The sequence below is a fragment of the Melospiza georgiana genome, chromosome 12, assembly GCF_028018845.1.
Source record: "Melospiza georgiana isolate bMelGeo1 chromosome 12, bMelGeo1.pri, whole genome shotgun sequence".
NCBI classification, from domain to species: Eukaryota; Metazoa; Chordata; class Aves; order Passeriformes; family Passerellidae; genus Melospiza; species Melospiza georgiana.
Genome location: NC_080441.1, coordinates 6,533,380 through 6,550,499, shown reverse-complemented (window position 1 = coordinate 6,550,499; position 17,120 = coordinate 6,533,380). Strand labels below are relative to the sequence as shown.

Sequence of the window (17,120 nt, the reverse complement as noted above, 5' to 3'; positions counted from 1 at the left end):
TTATTTGTTTTTAGCTTTTTATTTTTCAACCCTCTTTAGACAAGACCCCCAAAAAGCTTTTTTGCTCAAAACAACTGTTGCAGTCTGTCCAAGTTATTTCTTGGGGTTTTTTTAGCTGATTGACTGAAAAACTCCCAAATACTTTGGGTGGGGTAATGGCAGTTACACAAAGCAGTAACTACAGCTGATCAAGGTCTTGTAGTAGTAGATGTAGCAGCACATGATTTTACCTACCAAATGCACTTTCTCCAATGAGTAAAAAAATGTTGCAGATGGCACAGTATGTGCCAGCACATCCTTATTTGAACTGTTATGCTTGTTTGCAATAGAAAATACAGTAATTTAAGTAATTTCATACTCAGCTAAATGCAGTAATAAAGGAACAAATCCCTTTCACTCAGAATTTCCTAAATAAGCCTAATTAACTACTGGGTAAAAGAAGCATTTCTAAAAATACTTGAAAGGAGAAGAGCTTCCATGAAAAAATCCCTCAAAACAGAAAGCTTATTTCCTTTTGCATTGGCACTGCTTGCTTTTATAGAAGGAAATATGGAATGTATGTTCCATTTTTGGATGTGTAGTAACAACCAATTGCAGCAGAGCAGGAAAACAAAAAACGAGAGAAGAAGGAATAAAAAAATAATATTTACATTCTGGGCATCTAGCTAAGCCTTTATCCATGAAGCTGCTCTTCTAAACATGCATTTCAACCCTATGCAATGTGCTGCTAAAGTTGTATGTCCCTTTTTGTATCCCTTCCCTTGATGTGTTATTCCTTCTGCTCAGTAAAACCCAAAAATTACTAGGACTCAGAGAAAGCCTCTGTTTTAGCCTCTAGCAGATGCACTTAAAAAAATTCTTACTGAGGAGTCCTGCAATAAATATACACTTAAACTCCTGGGGGTTTTGACAGCTATCTGCAGAAGCCTCTTAAATTCCAATAATACAGGTAAAGAAAACTGAATTTAGGAAAAGCTATCTGGAAGCCATTTTTCTCAACAACTTTGCAGCAAGTTACTTGTTCAGTCCTTTTCTGCAGTGATCACACCAGCTCTCAGCAAACACCACAGTATTGGTTATGAATATCAGCAAAATCATGAACAGAAGTAACATGAAGCAAAACACTTCAATCAAAAAGAGACAGTAGTGGCTTCAAGACTATCACTTGAAAAAACATCGTGACAAAAACATTTCAAAATTATTTTACATATCACATTCAGCCATGCTCTAGCTAGGATTGATCCCTGAAGCTTCATGTGAATTCAAAGACAGGTGAAAACTGTAGCACAATCTTATCCTGGCACAATCACTCCTCCAGGACAGTATCAGCATCAATGAAATAAGAATGGATCAATCAATAGTCTCACTATTGGGCCAGAGGACACTTTCCAGAGTGAAAACTGAGAAACAGCAGCCAGGAGCAAGGTTTGCCTCCAGTCAGTTGTATTTATTTATGAAAAAGGTAAGGAACATGGAGGGATTCCAAAATACTCTTAACTCTATTTGGCAAACTTTAACTGGTTAAGCAAGACAATGGTCACTGTACATGCAACTAAAAGCACAAGACCTTTATAAAACATTGATTTTACATGGTAAAAATCAATAAATCACAGCAACAACTTCTCCTGGAGTGACTGTTTTCCCACCATCATTACTAGATCTTCCATGCCACTTGTGCAATACTAAAAGTCACAGAGCTCTCTGCTGCTGTCTCAGAAAAGTTGAAGGCCACTTTTTATTTTATGGAAGTCGTTCTGGGTCCATAACAATCCTCCTGTCATGGGAATATTCAATTCTGCAGAGCTGTGAGGAGGAGAATAAAGCACATTAGCAATGGGCTGGTTTCTACACAGAAGAAAATGTAAGCAGTCAAGAAAATCTTCTTCCTTCTGCCTTGGGGAAGCCAGACCACCCTTCTAACACCACATGTCCTTTGGCAAGTGGAGGAGCTGCTATGCAAGGGAAATAAGAGTAATGAACAAGCTGCCATTGTAGCACTCCTGATGAAACCTGGACTGTTTCCAGGCACAGCTACAGGAATAAATTAGGTTCTGCTCCTTTCTATTTGTGGTAGCAACAGGTTTTCCTCATGTTTCTTTCTAAGATTTTTTTTTTCCTTGGCATCCTGCCAGGCTGTAATTGAGTGGAACAAACTGTCTGCCCCTTTCCCCACACAAAGAGGTGCAGAAACAAACACATGTTACTTTTGGCCTGGTAGGTGCTTTCTCATTTTCTACATGAGTATTTTCTAGTAATATCAGTTGCATGACACATTACACTGTTCAAAAAACAGCCTGAAATTTACAAATCTGGCTTGTAGCTTTTTAGAACTAATATACTATCAGTCCTTACCATTACTAAATCATATTTCAAAATGCAATCTAGGGCACCTTCCCCCAAAGGAACAGGATGTTACTGATAAGAGAAGGTCAACAATTTGATGCCAGGGATCTGAACATAACTCTGAATATGTGAAAATATGAATATGAGCAAGATTTCTTCAGTGAAATACCCCAGGCTGCACGATTCTCAGTCCTTCACATTGCTACCAGATTGGGCCCACCAAGCACAGAAAGGAATCAGTGATTAGAAGGTTGTCAACCAAGTGTTAAGGAAAATAACTACAATTCATTTACATTCTGAAGCATCCCTTGGATTAAAATAACAGGAGATGGGTTAATATGTATGTGGTGAAACTGATTTGACAGCTTACAGCATTCAAGTTCCTCTGACTTCAAAGTGTGAAATAATGACCCTATTAAAACATCTCCAATGAGCTTCATTTAGTAACAAAGGTGATCTGACTAAAGCTTTATAGAATGCCCCAGTTAATTCCAGAACAATCTGTGTTTCTTTACTGAAATCAGATCTGCTGCTCTGACTTACTAATTACAGCTCTAAAAGGTCACTGGGCACTGCCAACATATTGAAGATCAAAGCCCCAGCTAATAGAAACTTCAATTTTCAAGCCTGCTGGGGCTGTGCTGATACCTGCTAAACAGCAGTATTTCATAATGCTTGGAATGGTTTCTTTAAAAAAGAGCAGCAGGAGTGAAGATAGCAATATTAGAAGATGGTGTGCTCAAAGGATACCAGCAGGGTTAGGTTTAGAGACAATAGCAGATATTTGGGGCAAACTATTTAAATAGAAGTAAAAAGGAAATCTCAGCCCTAGTTTCTCACATGGTAAAAGGCACAGAGAGAGAAATGCATTTCATGGTTCAGGGGCAAAGTCCCACCCACACCATTACTCACTTGGTACTGAGAGGCTTCCACTCCTCCCTCACTGGCTGATCAAGCAGGGACATCATAGAATAATTATCCAACATGAGACCATCAGGGTCATCTGTCTGACCTGGGAGCTTCCCAAGAGGAAAGTCTTTCCATCGTACTTCATCTAGATAAAAACAGTACAAAACAAGAGGTCTGAGTTTCCCAAAGAGATTTTTGAAACACAAGATCACCCTCTCCCACTCCACAAATACTGCCCCCTGCAACTCAGCCATTCAGCAAATGATCTGCCCAATGTCACAGAAGCAGAAGACAATTTTCCTTCTGTTCTCAAAACACCCAGTTCTAACAAGCTGTCCACATCAGCATATTTAAAATGTCTCTTTTTTTTTTCTTTTTTTTACTTGAGAAAATTTCCCAGTGAATGAAGTACAACAGTTCAGTTTTCTAGTGGCTGCTTTTTTTCCTTTAAATGTCATTTTGACTCCAACTCCTCTCCACCAACTTCCTCCTCCTGTGTCTGAGTCCCTCCATGACTCAGAAATTCTTAGCTACAGAGACCTCCAACCCCAATGAGAAAGTACAGCTACTGTAACAAAGCTAACAAAACACTGGACATGATGTTTATTCCTTCCAAAACCCTGTCTTGCTCCTTTGTTTGCCACCATGTCACAACAACCATTTTCCCAGAGCATGGAACGTAGGTTCACAGACAAATTGTGTTTTCAAATCCCCCCAAGTCTGACCCACAGAAGTCCAAGAATCCATATTTTCTTCACCATTCTCAGCTGGCATATAGGCTGCCCCATCAGCTGGATACACTGAAATTTTAAACAGTTTGGAAAAGCTTCATAAAAAAATAAATAAGACAGTAATAGCATGCTCCTGGAAAATACACTCACAGTGTTTTATGAGCTTAAGTGAAATGACTCCTGAATATAAACAAAACACTGGAAAACCCACATTTTCCAGTAATTTGGCATTTAGATGACTCTGAAGCACAGTTTAATTGTGGCAGCCCCAGAGGGCTGGGATGTGTTTGCACTTCAAGTAACATTTGTCAGTGATGAAGATGGTCTGAGAGTCACTTTTTACCTGCAGTGATCTGCCAGGCAGACCCTTGCAGTGCTGCCCTTTTCTCAGCAATGGCCACCATGGTACCAGAATGAGCAAGTCCTTCCAGAGCATTTGCTTCAGTCACCATCTCTTCTTCCTCCTCTTCCACTTCCTCCACACCATTGTCTCTCTCTGGCACATCTTCTTGTTTCTCTACAGTCTGCCCTTGATTTTTAACCTGATTTTCTTGCCTGGCTCTCCACTGTAAGCTCTCAATAGTATAAATTGGCTGTTCACTGCCATCTGAAGAGAGGCCTGGACTGGACAGAGCGGCCCCTCCTTCTGTGTAAATGGAAGCAAGGTAGAGCAGGTTCTTCCGAGAGGAACGTGGCAAGCGAGGTCTCATGATGGTGAGGATCCTAGAGAGGAAAAAGGGCAATGGAAAAGTCTTAAAAGGGTTGGTAAATCTTCATCTGGGGGCTTTTTTGCTTTTAATTGTTTGTTTTCTCTAGAACAGCTGCCTCACATAACTCATCTAACAGGCAAAATATGATTATTCCCTGGTCAGTGGATGCTGGAACACTCAATCTTTGTGATTAAAATTAAGGACTTGGGATACTCCTAACTGAATTACTGCTTTACTGTTTTCTTGTATACAAGTTAGGAGCTGTGGTAAATTCCTATCACCCAAATAAGGTCACATCTCTACCAAGTCACTTTGCTTCTGAACAGGCTGCTTCTTTAAATACCTCCCCAGATAACTTCTGCTTTCATTTGGAAGGTGCAATCCTTTAAAATTATTTTCCTTCTCTGCGTGTGCAATCAATGGGGAGGTGAATAGCAGCAAGCATGGCTTTATATGCACCTGTTACAATTTCTACAAGAGGCAAAGAAAAGCAAGGGAATGCAGCTATAGCTCAGCACATCAGTAGGGACCCAAAGCTGTCACAGAGCACTGTTTGCTGTCCCTTTTCTAGGTCACAGCATCACACTTACAGCTGAAGAAGATGTGGGGTGGCCCAGCAGGGAGCTTGCAAGCAACAGTCAGTCAGTCTTATCCACTGCAAAGGAACTTTATGGAGGAACAGCTCCTTCACAGACACCTGCTTGTTGCATTGTTGTTTTTTCTTCCCTTGAAAGAAGATAATGAAAACAACAGGGTGTTCAAAACTCATCAAAAATATACCCTTCATCCCTCTGCATTTTTACTGGAACCCATCCTCAAATAAGCTGTCATTTTAACCCAAGTGCACATCCAGATGTGCCAACCAAATACAACATCAAGGTTGTTATAAAGGACTTGACAACACCTGGACAGCTCAGGTAGCTCCACCAGACCTGAGCACAAAGCAGTGCAGACATTCCCAAGCTGGCCCTGTGCATGTCACAACAGACAGGAAAGCCACAAAATGTTTTTGAACAATATTATCCCAAATAAATGCAGTGTACTGCATCTGGGACCCAGAATCATTCCAGATAGCTCTGCAAACAGTAGATTTAACAGCTGGGAAGCAGCAGCATTCAGGGATCTTGGTACATCACAGATATGCTCAGCACTGACTGAAAGCACCAAATATAACCTATGACTGCCTGAGATACTGCCAAAATCTTTGTGCAGACCAGAGCAAAATCTCTGAGCCAGATCAGGAGAGGATAGAAAAGGCACCAAAATTAAGGGGTGCAAACCTCTGCAAGGATACACAATGTCACAGTATAAAAACCCTGTTAGCAGAAACCTGTGACACTGAATAATTAAGGCCCTTCAGTGCCCATCTCTGGAATGAAACATAAGGTCTGCCAATTTTAACAGTTCTAAAGAGTCAGGAACTGAAAACAAAATATTACTTATTACATGTGTGTAAGTTCAGAAGGCATAAAAATCCCGTGATAGGATCAATAAAGGACAGCAACACTATTTAATATCTTATAAAGGCAGGCTTCTGTTAAGGGAGAAAAGAACTGGGAACAGGGATCTCATAACACACCACATGTAACAGTAGCAGATAGCAAATAAGGATGTTATTTCCTACAAGTATTGATATCTGGAGAAATTAGCACTTAATGGCTTGGTCCTTCCTGTGAGAGATTTGCTTTTCTTATACTGAGGAGGCTGCAGCAAACTTATCAATAACAATTTCAAATTTTTGCTAAGAAATACATGACATGCACAAGCTGCAGGTGAAAAGTCTAAGAAATGCAACAATAAAAGCTTTATGCTCACATGACAAAATGCACTAATTATGCTACTGCACTTTATGTATAAAGGTCCCATCACTTTACTAGGACAGTTTTACACAGTACAGAAGAAACTCTTATGCTTTTTTAAACACAGAAATTGCAGACACACTCACCAGCATTTACTTTGGCAATGCCAGTCAGCAACTCAGAAATCCAGTTGATCAAGAACTGAGGCCGGAGTTCTGAAGAGTCAGAGCATTCCTTCAGCTCTATAAACATTTTCTCTATTAGGATCTGTGTAAAACTTCGTGAAAGGAGGCTTGACAGCAAAGGCTGCCAAAAGCAGTAAAATGCTGGGGGGATTTTGAATTGCCATACCTCTTTATTTGCTGCAATGAGAAGAAAAAACCCAAATCAGCCAAGACAGAAATTGGTGCTTTGTAATGTTTTTATGAAATACAGGTGTGACACTTGCTCCAAACTAAAGAGGTTTGTTCTCAGATCACAGATTCCAGGATATTTTCTGAAGTCCTCACTGAAACTATTATTTTTCTTATGCTAGGGAAGTAAAATAAGTAGCAATTTGATAATTAGGACAAAGAAATTATTAACACAGAAAGATCTGTTTTGTCAATCCCTTTCCAATTTCAGCTTATTACAAACATAATTAAAAGCTACTCTATCTAAAAAATATACTGCAAAGAGAAAGTTCATTGAGCAAAGCAACAAAAAAATGAAAAAGCTTTTAAATTTCTCTACTGTTATATATATATATATATATATAGTGATGGAAATTTGAGAAACTTTCTCTGAAAGTTCTTTGGCTGTGAAATAGGGAAGTTATTTATTTTCATTCTCTAGGTGCCTAGTTCTCCTGCAAACAACAAATGCAACTCCACACATATGGGCAGCAGCTTGGAAATAAATGCAGCTGGTGAATGAGGCTCAAAAAACCTCATCCATTTTGATTTGCTTCAAATCTTCAGTGTAGAAGAGAAACACTCCTGAAATCAGCAACTATTGCAGAAAAGGGCAGATGCAAGCTTTGAAAGATGTTTTGATATTCAGTGCTGAAGAGCTATTCTTTCATCCCAAGAGTTTTATGCAAAAGCAGTAACTAAGCATGGCCCTAAGAGGGTCTGGAGAACAGGGCAAAAGATGTTGAAGGACCCAGACATACAAAAAATATGCAGCCAATTAAGAGATTCCAATAAAATGAGAAAAAAAGAACAGACTTTGTCATAACACTAGCTATGCATTTTCTACTTGGGTGATGCATAAAGCACTCACCTTCATACTTGATATTCAGCATCTTCAGACAATCCATCTTTGGGATGAGAAAGCCATCACTGAGGAGAGCTTCAGCCACTGCTGCCCTAGAGCAGAGAGTTTATAAACTTATTACTGCCACTTATTCCTTCCTGTATCAAAACACCACTTGCCCCAGTTCTGAAACAAGTCTGACTGCCCAACACCTGGAACTGTGAGGAGGGAATGGAGAATATTTTGTTTGAGAGACCTGGTAATGCTGTTTTTCTATGGCATATATATTTATATATATATAAGATGCTTAAAAAATTGACTAACTGCTTTCTCCATGATCAGCTACATGACACTATGAAATTTCATAGGTCTACAGCCCAGTTCAGCACCATATCTTCCATCTCAGTTCTTTATCAGAGACATACCTGTTTTCCTGCATCAGGTCTTTGATCTGAGCCAAAATCCAGTCCAATTCTGAAGAGGAATCAGACCACAATTCTCGAGACTTTGAAAGAGATGGCATAGCCTGCATAACCTGAGTGAAGGAAAAAATCAAGCATGAACAGAAAATACACTCACATCACAAAGACATTATTGCTATGACAAGAAGATGCACGTGCCACCTGTACTTCATCACCAGCACCTGAAAAAGTTCACAAATGTTCCCCTGTCTTGGAATCTCCAATAAGCACAGATCATCTTTATAAACCTGAACAAAGTGTCCACAACAGGAACTGTCAGAGCTCAAATTACTTGTTCTCTGTAGTGAAGTTTTCCTTTGACAAGCCATGTATGACAACACCAGCAGACCAGCCTGAGCAAAGCACTAAGACAACAAGGAAAACATATTGCCCAAGAAAGAATTAACCCAAGTGCTGATCAGCAGTGCACTTACCCGGAATTGCTCATTCTTGTAAGATAGCAGAACATCTCTGACTTTTTCTAGAAATAAAGATAAATATATCATTTAAGCAGAAGATCAACTATGTGAGGGAATTTTGTATCTAAGGAAGCTGCTTAGTTTTGCTAAATTTACACTCAAGGAAGGCATCAGTCAAATGAAGCCAGCAATTCTGTTGAGGCAACACACTGAAGGCTCCCAAAACTCCCAGACTTCTCCAGCAACATGAATTTTCTCAAGTGGGGTTGAACCACGATTTCCATATTTTATCACTAACAGTAGCCAAAGACAGGTAAGTTGGATAAACCCAGACAGCTCAAAACCAAATTCCTAGATCAGTGCAGGAAGAAATTGTTTCCATATGCAGTTTATGTTCTGATGCACATTTGTATTCTTTATACTTGCATTTTGCATCAATTGCAGCAGCACTACAGCTATTCACAAAGTGCTAAAAATTTGGAGAAATACTACCAAACCAGTCAGTCAACACCAGGAATCCACCAAGACCCAAAGAGGAATCCCAAAATCTGAGCTGAAGGTCTCTCTTTATGCTAGAAGATGACACATTTAATCTGCTTTCTTTAGCATATCCAGTCCTTGTGTCTGCTGTTGCTCTAGGAACACCTACCATGGAATTCCTTGTGTTTCTGACAGGCCTCACGCTGTGGGGTTTGAATCTCCCATGCATCACCATCCAAATCTGCATTTGCCTCCACCTCCTCCTGCTCTTCTTCCTCATTCTCATCTTCCTCACACAAGTTATTGCCCAGCTGACGGTTCCAATACATCTTTCGTAGCCACTCCAGCACAACATCACAACCTAACAGAGAACAGAAAACATCTGCTCAGGGAGGATTTCTTTGTTATGGCAAAAAATAATAAGTGGCATATTGCTAACTTGAATTATGAAAATAAATGCTATTAATCATTTGATAAAAATACAAAATACTCTATTAATGAAAATGTGAACAAGTTAAAAAAACCCAAACAAATAAAATCCCCAAAACCAAACCAAAACCTCCAGAAATAAACCAGGAAGAAAAAAAACCCAATCCAGTATCAGACATGGTAACTACCCATCATATTTTTTGGGGGGGAAAAAGTTGATTGGACACTGCTATGGCACTGCACCTTGCTCAAGCTAGGTCAAATTTAAGCAGCAACTAGGTCCCTGCAGTAGCATTCAGATGAGAAAATGAGTCAATACTTTAGTATCACCATGGTCAACACACCATCTACAACGATAACAGAATTATTTTTGTGCAGGGACTACACTATGCATACATGAAATAGAATGGAAAGGAAATGCCTTTACTTTCATCAGCATTTTCCCAATTCAATCTAAGGACCATGCTCAAGATTATTTAACTGGATTCTCAAGCCTTAACCCAAAATTTCCAGAGTCTCTTCAAATGCTATGAGCTGGTCATTCACTCAGGCTTGGAGTATCCACATTTCTCCCTAAATGGGACTTTTTAAGAGTTTTAGACATCACTAAACCATCAGAAAAAGCTTTTACCTATTTCCCCAAGATGAACTTCCTGTGCTGTAAAAAAGCAAAAGCACCAAACTGTTGCAGCCAGCTGCTGTTGTTTCGAGTAATTTTTTCAGGGACAGGAGAAACTCAGAACATTTGCCCTGTGAGGAACCACAGGACACGGCTCAGCTATCCTGACAGGGCAGTGGCAAATCCTCCCAGAGTCTGATATCACAACTCTTCCACCCCAAAACGGAGGCAGGGGTGCTCCCCTCAGGGCCTGCAGCTCTGGCACTGCCACCCCAGGCAATGTCCTCAGGCCACCCCTGCCAGTGGCAGCTGCAGCTGGCACTCACTCCCTCACTCACCCTTGCGGCACAGGGCCAGGCGCGGCAGCTTCCCGTGCGTCAGCTCGTGACGGAGATCCACGACCCACACGGGGATGTCCACCTGCAACAACAGCCAGCAGCTGACCCTCTGCTCCCCTGCACCAGCCCTGCACGGCTGCTCAGAGCCTCCACCAGGTGGGAACAGCACCTTCCTGGCCATTCCTGTGCTGCAGTTCCCCTGCTTCCCACTTCAGGAGTGAGCCAAGATGCCCCAGCTCTCTGATGCCACTCCTCCTGTGGCCTAGGATCCATACAAACTTGCATTTTACGGTTTAAATCCTTCAGTATTACATGCAACAAGAGATTTCTTTTTAGACAGAGGTGCTACATGTAATCTAATGTAACTGTCTCATCCATTTAAATACAGTTTAATTGCTTCTTATTCTGGATAACTATGTATCAAAGACACAAATAATATCACATATAATACCAAAATTTACACAGTAATTTACATGCAGTTTTTTGTAGCTTTCCTGAGGACAACTACCTTTAACTATGCAGGACCTTTGCTTTTAAGCTTGATCAGCTTTTAAAAAGTGAGAAGCAGAACTTTTCTCAAAAACCCAGGAAAAAAAATAAAAATCAATTCATCATTCTCACACAGGGGCCCAAATATATACAGAAGAGTCTCAAATACTGTCTGTCCTTCACTGTCAAAACTTGTTCAGTCCCAGGTATGATGCTCAGTGCACCTGGCAGTTAAAGGACTCAAGTTGGTGCTGCTACTACAATTACAGCTTGAACCTTTCCTCCTCCACACGAGTGGAAAAGCTCACCTGAAGAAAAAGAAATGAAAATACCTGCAAATGTGATGGATTTTACGTATAGCCTTGCTTGTCAAAGACTAGGATTTATAAACCACAGATTTATCTCTTTTTCCTATCTCAGTCGCCAAGAAAGCAAAACGTGTGACAGTATGTCAAGTGGGACTACACACATGTAAATCAAGACTTTTGATCACATGTGATTCCAAAACCTTTAATGATCATCAGCCTTTGTGACTCTTATTGTGACTTCAAAGAACAAATTTTATATCCAGTTGCAATAAACCTGTTTAAAACTTTGCAGCTGGAATCAACAAGCATCTATATCTATTATTTTGGTTACAAAAGGATGACCACCCCACAATTTCATTTCACTCAGTGTCGTTAATAACCTCTAAATTATCAAGCAACTCCTATTCAATAGTTACCTCTCTTGCTAATTGTCTCAGAGGAATGCTGACCGTCTTCTGTTTCCTTTCTGTGATCAAGTTGACAAATCTACATGGAGGTTACAGAAAAAAATAAATTACTATCAAGAGCTGCAGAGAAACTTGGAACTCCTGAGACAAACTCCCCATGTACTACACAATCCTGTGGCCCCAGAGATGCAAAGTGAATTCAGTGGAATAATGACATCTGTCCAGGTGTTTCTCTCAAAAGCAAAAGGGTCTTGAGAACCCTCACCTTACAAGGGCCAGCCCATAAGACAGGATGAGCTCGTGTGACTTCAATCTGCCAGATGAATCAAGGACCTTGCAGCGAATCAGCTCTGCCGTGGAGTCCACTGCAAGAGGCATTTTTGGACCGTACCTGGAGGCAAAGGAAAACCAGGTGAGCAGGTTCACACAAATACACTCACCCTGTAAAAAGAGCAGCTTTCCCACTACGTTTTGTGCTCTGTGGTACATTACAGCCTAAGAAATGGTATGCTGAGACAGCATCAAAGGCTCTTTCCAGAAGGGTTTTATTGGAACAGAGTGGTTACACGGTTAGTCCTAAGCACATGTTAAGTGAATATTTACTGATATGCCAGGCACACAGACAAGATGCTTTACCAAGGCGGATGCAGCAGAGGCAATGGATATGCACAGTGCCAGGGAAATCAGCCCTTGCAGGGCTGTGCCTCCCCTGCTCCCACAGGGCCACCGTGCTCCTGGCATAAGCTGCGTGCCCGGAGCCTCCCGCAATGCAGGAGCCCTACAAGACGGGGCCGCCAGCCCTGCTGCACCGCCGGCCTGCCCACAAGCCCCGGCCGCGGAGCTGCTCCGGCGGGGAGCTGCGCTCGGCTCCTCGGCCGGGCCCAGGACCGCAAGGGCCGGGTACAGCCGGGGCCGAGGGCACGGAGCGGCCGCTCCAGGGACACAGAGCCGGCCCCGAGCCCCGCATCGCTGCCCGCCCGCGGCGCGCGGCCCGTACCGGCTCTTCCACGCCGAGACGCGGTCCAGCGCGTCCTGCTGCAGCCGGCTGTCCCCACAGTACAGCCCCACCATCACCTGGTCCCACTCCGCACGGCCCCTCCACGCCACCACCGTCCGCAGCGGCATCAGCCGCTTGCGGGCCGAGGACGAGCTGGACTGGCCGCGGCGCCCGGCCGGGCCCGCGCGGGCCGCCATGCCGCCAGCGCCGCTCCTCGCTCCGCCTCCCCGGCCCGGCCCGGCCCTGCCCGCGCCGCTTCCGCTTCCCGCGCCCGCCGCCCTCCCTGGGTGCGGCCGCCTGAGGCGAGCCCGGCCCCGCGGGTGCTGCAGGGGTGCGCCGGCGCTGGCCCTGCATCCTCTGCGGCCCCCAGGGCTCGGGGCCGGGGCGTTCTCCCCTTGTGCGTGCGGGGAGCTGAGGGGCGGCGAGGTGTTCTGAATCAGAGCGAGGGAAGCCTTGCGAGGAAGCACAGGAGCATCCCCAACAGCCACACCGTGTGCCCCACAATGTTGTCCAAACGCTTCTTGAGCTTTGTCAGCCTCGGCGCTGTGACCGCTTCCCTGGGGATTCTGTTTTAGAGCCCAACCACCTTCTGGGTGAAAAGTCTTTTCTTAATAGCCAGCCGAAACGTTGCCTGACTCAGGTTCATGCCATTTCCTCGAGTCACTAATCACGAGAGTGAAGAGATTGGTACCTGTCCCTCCGCTTCCCCTCGTGAAGATGTTGAAGAACACAATGAGGTCTGACCTCAGTCTCCTCCAGGCTGAACAAACCAAGTGACCTCAGCCACTCCTAAGGCTTCCCCTCCATCCAGACCTCTCCCCTTCCTCCTGTCCCTCTTTGGGTGCCCAAAACAGCACAGAGTGCTCGAGGTGGGGCAAGCACACTTCTTGGTCAAGAGCTTTTTTCTGATATCCTAAACCTCCCCTAAGACAATGTCAGGCTGTTCCCTTGGGTCCTGTCCCTGGTCACCAAAGGGAAGAGATCAATCCTGCTCCTCCTTTTCTCCTCATGAGGAAGTTGTAAATTGATGAGGTTTCCCCTCAGTTTCCTCCAGGCTGAACAAAGTGACCTCAGCCCTGCTCATCCAGGTTCCCCTCGAAGCCCTTCACTAGTTCTTTGTTTTCATGTAACAAAATACCTACATCGGGTTTTTTGTTCAAAAAGAAGTACATAATCTACACTGCTCAATACCTTGTCTTTACTTTCTTGAGGCATAGATATAAATTAGGAATGTTCCCCTTTTGACTGGATAGTCTTGTTATGTATGTTTAATTCCAAAATAACTGAAGTTTTTGAATTATAAAAAAACCGGACATCCCATTGTTTATATAGCAGTATGATGTGCAAAGATTATTTTGTTTAGGAAGTAAAAAATTCAGTATACAATAACATTTAAGTATTTAAATTTCATTAAGCTTGTATTTTTATTTCCATTTTGATTAAGTTTTGTCTGCATATGTGATTTTTCTGTTCACAATAGAATTTTAAGGCCGCTTTATTTTTCTTGAAACATGAGGTAACTTCCCTCTATTCCAGTGCAAGTGAAAGAAAACACTGCAAACATTTCAGGCACAAAGCTCATGACATGTTTGAGAGGCAATGATAGTTGGTAATATGTTTTTATTTTGAATCAGAATAAAATCTCAGAAACTGGATATCTCAGACTGTCAGGATGCAGTGGGGGCCAGCAGTTCCTGTCAGGTCACTCAGTGAACCAGAAGCCAAGCTTGAAACCAAAACTGCCAGAGCAGGATCCTCATCAGCCCAGCCCCAGCTACACAGCACCAGATGAGGGGTGCCCAGGGCACAGCTGAAATGCCAGAAATGGAGCCCAGATTCAGCCAAGGCTCCTCATCCTGAGGCAAAGCTGTGCTGATAAGCAGGAACTCTGCAGACCCTGATTAGCACCACATCCAGTGACTGTTTGCCACAGTCACCCAGACCAGTGACCACCAGTCACATCCAGAGGGAAGCAATCACTTTGGTAAAACCACAAGGAGACATTTTGATTGAGTAAAACCATTTGGTTGCAATGGAGACAAGAGAAAACATCTACATGTTTAACATGTGTTAAAGCAGTTTGTATCAGCTTGTCACTGACCATAGATAACTGTTTGAGTAACTTGGAGTGGTGAAATCACATCTTCATGGTTCCCGTTCCTTCTGCTAACTGCTGTAAATTGCACTTTACAGTTGCATCATAGATGCAAGGTGTAAGTCCCTCTGACTGTATTTTTTTCTAAAAGGTTTCCTGTCCGCCTGTTCTTGAGCTTTAGGAACTGGAAACCTGCAATTTCTAAATGCACTGAACAGAGCCATGGTACTCTTAGAAAGACTTTCTGTATCCTAGTGGTTTTACTTTAGTGAGTGTCTCAGGCTCATCTCCATTTGGGAGATTTCTCAGCATAATTTAAACTGTCAATCTTGCTGATGCTGCATAAATGGAGAAAAAATAGACAATAGAAATAAAATTATTTGCTACTCTCTCCCTTCCTACCTTATTCCTGTCTAGACTTCCAGAGTCATAGAATCATAGAATATGCTGAGTTGGAAGGGACCCTGAAGAATCATTGAATCTAACTCCTGGCCATGCACAGGACCATACTCAAGAATCCCAATAAATGGAGTCAAACTTTCCTGTAAATTTCATTTACAGAAAACTTCTTCAATATTTGCAGTCTTTCTCATCTGAGACTCCCTTCCACACTGCTGTGAGACATCCTCCATAAGCTCCTGCTAAATGCTGATATCTGCTGTAGAATTGGCCCCTTCCAGGTACTCCTTACTGTTCCTCCAACTTGGAGCTACTTGTGTGCACTCTGCTAACCCAGTGCAATAGCAATGAGCTGGAATTATATCACAGAATCACAGAATATTCTCAATTGGAAGGAACCCACAAGGATCATGGTGTCCAGCTCTTAAGAGAATGGCCCATTGGGGATCAAACACATAACATGTTAGCACCATGCTCTAACAAATTGAGCTAATGGCAGGTTCTGTATGGTTATGGGGACATGAACTACCCTGGAGCCAATTAGTCTGTTTAACTTCATCCCTTGAATTCTGGATACCACCCTACACCTTCCTCCTCCTTGTCTTTGTATTAACAGGTTGGGAAGGACACAATGTCTAACATTCATGCTGTGCATCACTGGTACAAGCAGGACCTGAACCCTAGCAACCTCCCTTGCCTCTGAAACTGAAACTGAAAACTGATGTTTGCTACAGATTGTGACAGAGTCTGGGCAAAAGTCACTTGCATCCTTGCTTTGACCCAAGCCCTGAAAATGTGGCCTTCTCCTCCTTGAAATCCATCAATCCATGGCGTATATTTTTAGATGTGCCTGTGCAGGAGGAAAATTCAAAGAAAACCTTGCCAGGGAGATCTTTTCTGTGAGTCATCTGTTCTAGGAGGGGAGAGTTTCTTTTTCATGTCTCAGTTGGGAGCGGTCCATTCTCCAGTTCCTCAGCAGGCCAGTTTCTGACGTGTTTCTGAGCCTGCACTACCACAGAATGTGCTGGGCCAGGGAGGGAGGACTGTGCTCTCTGTCAGTGATTTGAGGGGAATCATCCTTTTTTAATATATGCCTTTCTGTCTCCCTCCCCCACTTCCCTTTTTCCTCCTTCAGTGTTGCCACCTTGTAGTATTTTAATCAGAGGAAGCAGATATATCAAGGAAGTCAATGGCAGGGGCGAGGTGGGTGGGGGGGGGCAGAGAGGAAGAGGAGGAAAATCACATCACAGCCCAGTCTGCCAGTGTAAACACTTGATGATTTCCTGTTATTGTAGCCTAAAATGTACCATGACATCATTTGCAGGCCTCCCAGAATCACCCAGAAGGAGGAAAAGCCAGCATTCCCAGCCCGCCCCCAGCGTGAATCCAGGGGATTCAGGCCCTATAAGGCAGTGAAGCTCTGCAAGCAGCAAAGATAGTGTTTCAAAAGCTTTCTTGTTCTTGGCAATGGGGAAATTTCACAAACAGGAAAAACTGCTTTTACTTTTCCTAAAGGGGAACCGTTTATGCCTCATGAAATATTAATGCCTTGAACTACAGTTACTTTAGAGGCAGAGCTGAAATACGTGAAATGTTCTTAGTTGAGGACAAACACAGGGAAGCCCCTCACCAAAATCTCATCAGTTTATCATTGCCAGACATCTACTTTTTTATAATACCCACATTCATTCCAAATCACTCTACACGCAAAGCAGTTAAGTCAAAAGCTGTGGATTATATAAAACAGTACAAAATTAAATTAATCTGATCATTTTGAAAGGTGAAGCTAAGTCTCAATATAGCAGATATTGTCAGTGAAATGTTCTTCCTCCATTTCTAAGCATTAAATTAATTCCTGTAAAGTGAAGAGCCAGGCTCTGTGGAGCCTAGCTACACAAATTGTCCTAAAATTTGACTCAAAACTCAGATTTCTTCTCAGTTACAGTTAATC

General features: G+C 42.8%; 1 protein-coding gene across 1 annotated transcript; it reads right to left on the bottom strand.

Moving 5' to 3' along the window:
- Positions 1-1,422: 1,422 nt before the first annotated feature.
- Positions 1,423-12,872, bottom strand: LAS1L (LAS1 like ribosome biogenesis factor). The gene is made up of 13 exons (XM_058032990.1): positions 12,676-12,872; positions 11,944-12,069; positions 11,688-11,757; positions 10,475-10,556; positions 9,258-9,449; positions 8,624-8,670; positions 8,154-8,263; positions 7,756-7,841; positions 6,639-6,854; positions 5,284-5,419; positions 4,327-4,706; positions 3,256-3,397; positions 1,423-1,803 (listed from the first exon to the last, which is right to left on the bottom strand). Exons 1-13 carry the CDS (start codon positions 12,870-12,872, stop codon positions 1,713-1,715), a joined length of 1,875 nt encoding a protein of 624 aa, XP_057888973.1. The 3' UTR covers positions 1,423-1,712.
- Between the last annotated feature and the right edge of the window lie 4,248 nt (positions 12,873-17,120).

Excerpts from the sequence above, each read along its gene's own strand:
- LAS1L (XM_058032990.1), bottom strand. The coding sequence starts at position 12,872 with ATGGCGGCCCGCGCGGGCCCGGCCGGGCGCCGCGGCCAGTCCAGCTCG. Across the intron at positions 8,264-8,623 it reads ACAAGAATGAGCAATTCCGG|GTTATGCAGGCTATGCCATC; the intron begins GTAAGTGCACTG and ends TCCTTCACTCAG. Across the intron at positions 4,707-5,283 it reads ACCCCACATCTTCTTCAGCT|GATCCTCACCATCATGAGAC; the intron begins GTAAGTGTGATG and ends TTTCCTCTCTAG.